At 54.4% G+C, this 5,681-nt stretch overlaps 1 protein-coding gene and 1 pseudogene across 1 annotated transcript; both read right to left on the bottom strand.

Annotated features, from left to right (window-relative positions):
• Positions 1 to 3,638: 3,638 nt before the first annotated feature.
• LOC120991069 (zinc finger CCHC domain-containing protein 3-like) lies at positions 3,639 to 4,634 on the bottom strand. The gene has a single exon (XM_040419963.1). It carries the CDS (start codon positions 4,632 to 4,634, stop codon positions 3,639 to 3,641), a length of 996 nt encoding a protein of 331 aa, XP_040275897.1.
• A 349-nt stretch (positions 4,635 to 4,983) lies between these two features.
• LOC120992955 lies at positions 4,984 to 5,130 on the bottom strand (annotated as a pseudogene).
• Between the last annotated feature and the right edge of the window lie 551 nt (positions 5,131 to 5,681).

Genomic DNA, 5,681 nt, shown 5'->3' with positions numbered 1-5,681 from the left:
TCGCCCAAAAACTGAAAAAACTATGGCTCTAAGAATATGGAGACACTAAAACATGATTATTTTTTTGTTTCAAAAATGATATTATCGTGTAAAACTTACATAAATAAAAAAAAGTATACATATTAGGTATCGCCGCGTCCGTATCAACCGGCTCTATAAAAATATCACATGGCCTAACCCCTCAGATAAACACCGTAAAAAATAAAAAATATAAACTGTGCTAAATAAACAATTTTTTGTCACCTTACATCACAAAAAGTGTAATAGCAAGCAATCAAAAAGTCATATGCACCCCAAAATAGTGCCAATAAAACCGTCATCTCATCCCGCAAAAATTATACCCTACCCAAGGTAATTGCCCAAAAACTGAAAAAATTATGGCTCTCAGACTATGGAAAGACTAAAACGTGATTTTTGACAGGGGGGTGATCAGGGAGTCTATATTGGGTGATCACCCCCCTGTCATTGATCACCCCCTTGTAAGGCTCCATTTAGATGTCTGTATGTGTTTTGCGGATCCGCGGATCCAGATGAAGCGGAACACTGTCCTGGTGATGGCCCTGGAAACGGTGGCAAGAGGGGGCCATGTCTGTACGGTGTATTGGAGCACAGGCAAAACTTCATTTCGCAGGACGAGTGCTTTGTCTTCAATCGTGAGGTGTCTAAGGCTCCACAGTCCGATTCTTTATTTGACTTTGGCCAAGCGTTCTTCCCAAGACTTGAGGGCTGCGCCTTCCTTCCCGAACCAGACTCCCAGAATTTTGATGAAGCCCGATTTGATGGTAAAAGGGAAGGGGGCAGAAGAGGCCAGTTGCCAGTCCCCGAAGAGCATGGCTTCTGACTTGCTGCAGTTGACTTTGGCCCCTGAAGCTTGTCTGAACTCCTCGCAGGTCTGGACGAGTGCAGTCACCGAATGCCGGTCAGCGCAGAAGACGGTCACATCGTCCATGTACAGCGAGCACTTGACCTCGTAGTGTCCAGGTCCTGGTGCGGTGATCCCTCTGATCTCTCCATTCTGCCGGACAGACTCTGCGAAGGATTCTATAACAAACAAAAAGGAGAGGTGAAAGCGGGCAGCCTTGTCTGACCCCGGAGCGAATCGAGAAGGGGTCAGTCTTCCAGCCGTTCACCAACACCGTGCTGCAAATGTCAAAATACATCAGGTCAACAAACGAACAGAACATCCTGCCTAGACCCAGCCTGCGCAAAGCCCTGCCCATGAACGCATGAGACACTCGGTCAAAGGCCTTCTCCTGGTCCAGGCTGACCAGGGCCGCATGTACGCGGCGGTCCTTGATGTAATGTACCGTGTCTCTCATGAGAGCGAGGCTGTCTGCGATCCTGCGGCCGGGAATGCCGCAGGTCTGATCCGGGTGGATGATTCTGCCGATGACGACCTTCAGTCGGTTGGCTAGCACCTTGGCGAGGATCTTGTAGTCCACGTTCAGGAGAGAGATGGGACGCCAGTTTTTCAGGTCACATCTCTCCCCCTTCCGCTTATACAGGATCGTGATCATTCCTTCCCTCAACGATGGGGGCATCCTACCCTCCACCATCTCCTCATAGAGTTCCAGCAGGTCCGGACAGATCAGGTCCCCCAGCGCTACATAGAGCTCCACTGGGAGGCCGTCACTGCCCGGGGTCCTGCCGGATCTAAAAGATCTAGCGGCAGAGAGCACCTCCCCCACCGTCAGAGGGTCATCCATTGCCTCCGTACCTGCAGGGTCAAGGTGGTTAGTGATACCTGACAGGAATTTATTGGCGGCCGCCTGGTCGGTGTTCTTCAGGGAGTAGAGGTCGCTGTAGTAGTCTGTGACGACTCCCATTACTTCCTCCTTCCCCGAACGCATGTTGCCGTCTTTGTCTCGAAGTTCACTCAGGGACGTGTGACCGGCGTGGAGTTTCCTGAAAAAGAACGAGTTACACTTCTCACCCTTCTCACCCTTCTCCAGGTTTTCCACTTTGGAACGGAAGACGATTCGCTTGGATTCCTCCTCAAAGTGCCTTTTCAGGTTCTTTTTGGCCTCCTCCAGCTCCTGTCTAACGTTCCAGCCGCACCGGTGAAGGTCTTGCAGGGACCGCAGCTCTCGCTGCAGCGCTCTGAAGGCCCTCTTCTTCTCACACGCCTGATGTTGTTGCTTGGCCTGAAAGAAACAACGAAACTGGACTTTAACATACTCCCACCAGTCACTAGTCTGTTGGAACAAGCATTTGTCATTCCGCCAGGCTATGTAGACCTCCCTAAGTTCCGCAAGCACGTCCTCGCGATTCAGCAGGGTGCAGTTCAGTTTCCAGGACCCACGGCCCGGGGGAAACCCGGTGCCTAGGGTGCACTGGACCTGAATGGCCCTGTGATCGGAGAAGAAGAAAGGGACCATAGAGTGTCTACACTGCCTGACTGCCCGAGAGGTAAACACAAAGTCGATCCGGGAGCGGAGTGAGCCATTGGGTCGGCTCCACGTATAATTAATGGAGCCGTTCCCCATGGAACCCACAACGTCCTGCTGACGCGCTTCGGTCACCATCTCAATGAGCAGTTTGGAAGTGACGTCAAGCTTGCTTGACGTCCCGGAGCTGCGTCTGTCCTCCTCGATCGGGCAGTTGAAATCCCCGGCCATCACTACGGTCCTAGTGGTAGCGAGTTGCAGTCGGAGGGCCTGGAAGAGCTCCAGTCGCTCACCCTTGTCAGGGGAGGTGTACACGTTGATGAGCCTAACCGGCTCTCCCGACCAGGAGCCGTCTACGACAAGTAGTCTGCCGTAGACGAGCTCCTGGACGGAGTCAAGTGTGAACGCATTTCCCCGGAGGAGGATGGCAACCCCGGCCGACTTGCAGTCGCCACCACCGGACCAGTAGGAGGGGCCGTGGGACCACTTCCTGGCCAGATGGTTGTATGACCTAGAGGGGGGCAAAGTACACTCCTGCAACATAAACATGTCGGCGACCTGTGAAGTAAGAAAGGTTAGTACCGTCTGACGTCCCTGATGCTCCTAACATTAATGGAAAAAAGGTTAAAATTTGCCATCATGTGAAGAAAAGAAAAAGGTTAGCGGAAATGATACATCTTAGTTACCACTCCGGTCGTCCGGCGGTTTCTCTATTTCTTGTCCGCTGTCTGTGGGTTGCCCCTGCAACAGCGCAAAGCTGGCTATGATCTCCTCTAGGGTTTTCTGTAGCCGCATCGGGTCGGCGGTTGCTCCGTTGGCCACTATTTCCTCCACCTCGGTCTCATTGAGGCTAACAGGGGGGTGGAGGGTTTGCTGTTGGGGGTCCTCGGTGGCCACCGGTTCTTCCGTCTGCTGCTCTGTTTCCTCTTTGTTGGGTGAGGCCCCTTCCTCTACCTCAACCATCTTCTTTTTGGAGTGGTCAGCGATGGGGCTGTCCCTCCCCTTCCTCTTCCCTTTCCTGACCTCTGGGGAGTCAAGAGGGGGTAAATCCTCCAAAGAGAGGGCTGCAGCAGCTGGAGGGGGGGGGGGGGGCTAGTGCTGCTGCAGTGGTGACAATGGGGCGGGTTGGGCTTGGGGCGGTGGAGGGTATCACTGAGGTAATGGGCAGTTGGATAAGGGAATCCTCAGTGGTGGTGACGACGGGGCGGGAGGGGGGGGGGAACGGAAGCCTGGCCTAGGGCAGGTGTCTGCTTACCCTCCTTCTTTTTGGACTCCTTCGCTTTGGGTCTTGTTGCTGCCGGAGGTGCGGCTGCGGTGGGGTTCCCCCTGGCCGGTGCTCTGGCTGCGACTGCTGCCCATGTGCGTTCTCTTTGTGGGCAGTCCTTGTAGATGTGTGAAGCCAGTCCACACTTTGCATGCCGTCCTCTTAGGGCAGTCCCGGGTTTCGTGCCCTGTCACTCGACAGATCCAGCAGGCCACTTCCTTGCAGTCGCTCAGCCTGTGCCCCTTCTTGCCACATTTCCTGCAGGTCTGCGGCATGTCGGAGTAGTAGACGAGCGCTTGGGAGTTGCCCAACGAGAAGGTCGGGGGCAGGTGTTGCACGCCATCCGGGTCTGTGAAGTCCCTGTTCAGGCGGACGATGACTGACCACTTGCCGGTCCAGAAGCAGTTTCCGTCCAAGATGTGGGTGGGGTCCCTCATCACGGTATAGAAGCGCTTCAGGTAGGTGACGATATTCTTGCCTGGGATGTGTGGGTTCCGCATGGCGACGGTCACTCTCCTTTCTTCTCTCTGGACTGGGCAGCTGCCCACAAAGCATCGAAAGGGGGAGTCCGGCTGTGTGGCTTTCCCCATCTCCCAGTACCTCTTGCAGATGGTCACGGAAGCGAAGGTTATCCAGAACATCCCAGCAAAGAAGGAGTGGATGCTCGTCACATCCGGTTTGGCAAATCCCTGCTCCAGGACCATCTTCTTGCCAAACACATCCTGGCTCATGTCCGCCGCTCTCCCGTCCACTTCCTTTAGCTTCAGGACGACCGTCTGCCTCATCCAGGGCTCCAGGGGAGGGGAACCGGGACCGGGCTTCTGGCCTTCCTGTTGCTTCAGAGGGGCGGATGCCGCCGGGTCTGCAGCCGATGAAGTGGAGGCTGAAGGGTCCTGGAGGGCCTCTGCCGTGGTCTTTCTTCCTTCTGCGGTAGTCTTCTTCGTCTTCTTCTTGGGAGGCTTGGAGGTTGAGGTAGAGGCCATGGCTTCTTCCTTCTTCCCGCCTTCCTTTCCCTGGAAAGTCTTCTTGCTCGGCGGAGCTTTCTCCGGGGAAGGGCTTCACCGAGCCTCTTTTCCTCGTCGGGGCCCCCCCGAGGCCGGAGTCTTCAGGCCGGAGTCTTCAGTCCTCGTCGTTGGGGTTTCCTTCGTCGAGTCTTCGCAAAGTCTTCTCCTGGATCGCAGTCGGAGAAGATCTTCCAGTAGTCGTGTTCGGGCTGTCAAGATCCAAGTAAGCACTGGCTAACGTCGTACACCAAGACTATTAAGCCACAGGCCAAGAGGAGGTCGGAGACCAGAGCACTCTTGTTCCCTGGGGAATAGCCCTACACCCAATAGCAGCAGTGAGCTGAAGCTGAATTAAATCAACGATGCTCAAAGGCACAGTGCAGGGGGTACCCACAAGGACCTGGGCCGGCAAGAAAAGGCAGACTGATAAGAATAGATACTACACTTGATCTTAGCCAAAAGACCGAGAAGCGATCCGCAGATCCGCAAAACACATACGGACGTCTGAATGGAGCCTTACAGGGGGGTGATCAATGACAGGGGGGTGATCAGGGAGTCTATATGGGGTGATCAGGGGTTAATAAGGGGTTAATAAGTGACAGGGGGGGGTGTAGTGTAGTGGTGTTTGGTGCTACTTTACAGAGCTGCCTGTGTCCTCTGGTGGTTGATCCAAACAAAAGGGACCACCAGAGGACCAGGTAGCAGGTATATTACACGCTGTTATCAAAACAGCGTCTAATATACCTTTTTGGGGTTAAAAAAATCGCATCTACAGCCTGCCAGCGAATGATTGCCGCTGGCAGGCTGTAGATGTACTCGTTTACCTCCGGCTCCTGTGTGCGCGCGTTCACAGGAAATCTCGCCTCTTGCGAGAGGACGTGCTGGCGCTTCCAGGAGGAATAACAGGGCCGCCGCCAGGACGACAGAATTAGGGAGCAGGTCACCTCCTATCACGTCCCTAATCTGACCCTGCCTCCTAGCTGTATGAGCCGACCCTGATGGTAGGAGGGCTCATACTCCGGAACC

The sequence above is a fragment of the Bufo bufo genome, chromosome 2, assembly GCF_905171765.1.
Source record: "Bufo bufo chromosome 2, aBufBuf1.1, whole genome shotgun sequence".
NCBI classification, from domain to species: Eukaryota; Metazoa; Chordata; class Amphibia; order Anura; family Bufonidae; genus Bufo; species Bufo bufo.
This window is presented reverse-complemented; position numbering and strand designations above follow the sequence as displayed.

What these genes read in the sequence shown, in the direction of transcription:
- LOC120991069 (XM_040419963.1), bottom strand. Translation starts at nt 4,634, where the DNA reads ATGGCCTCTACCTCAACCTCCAAGCCTCCCAAGAAGAAGACGAAGAAG.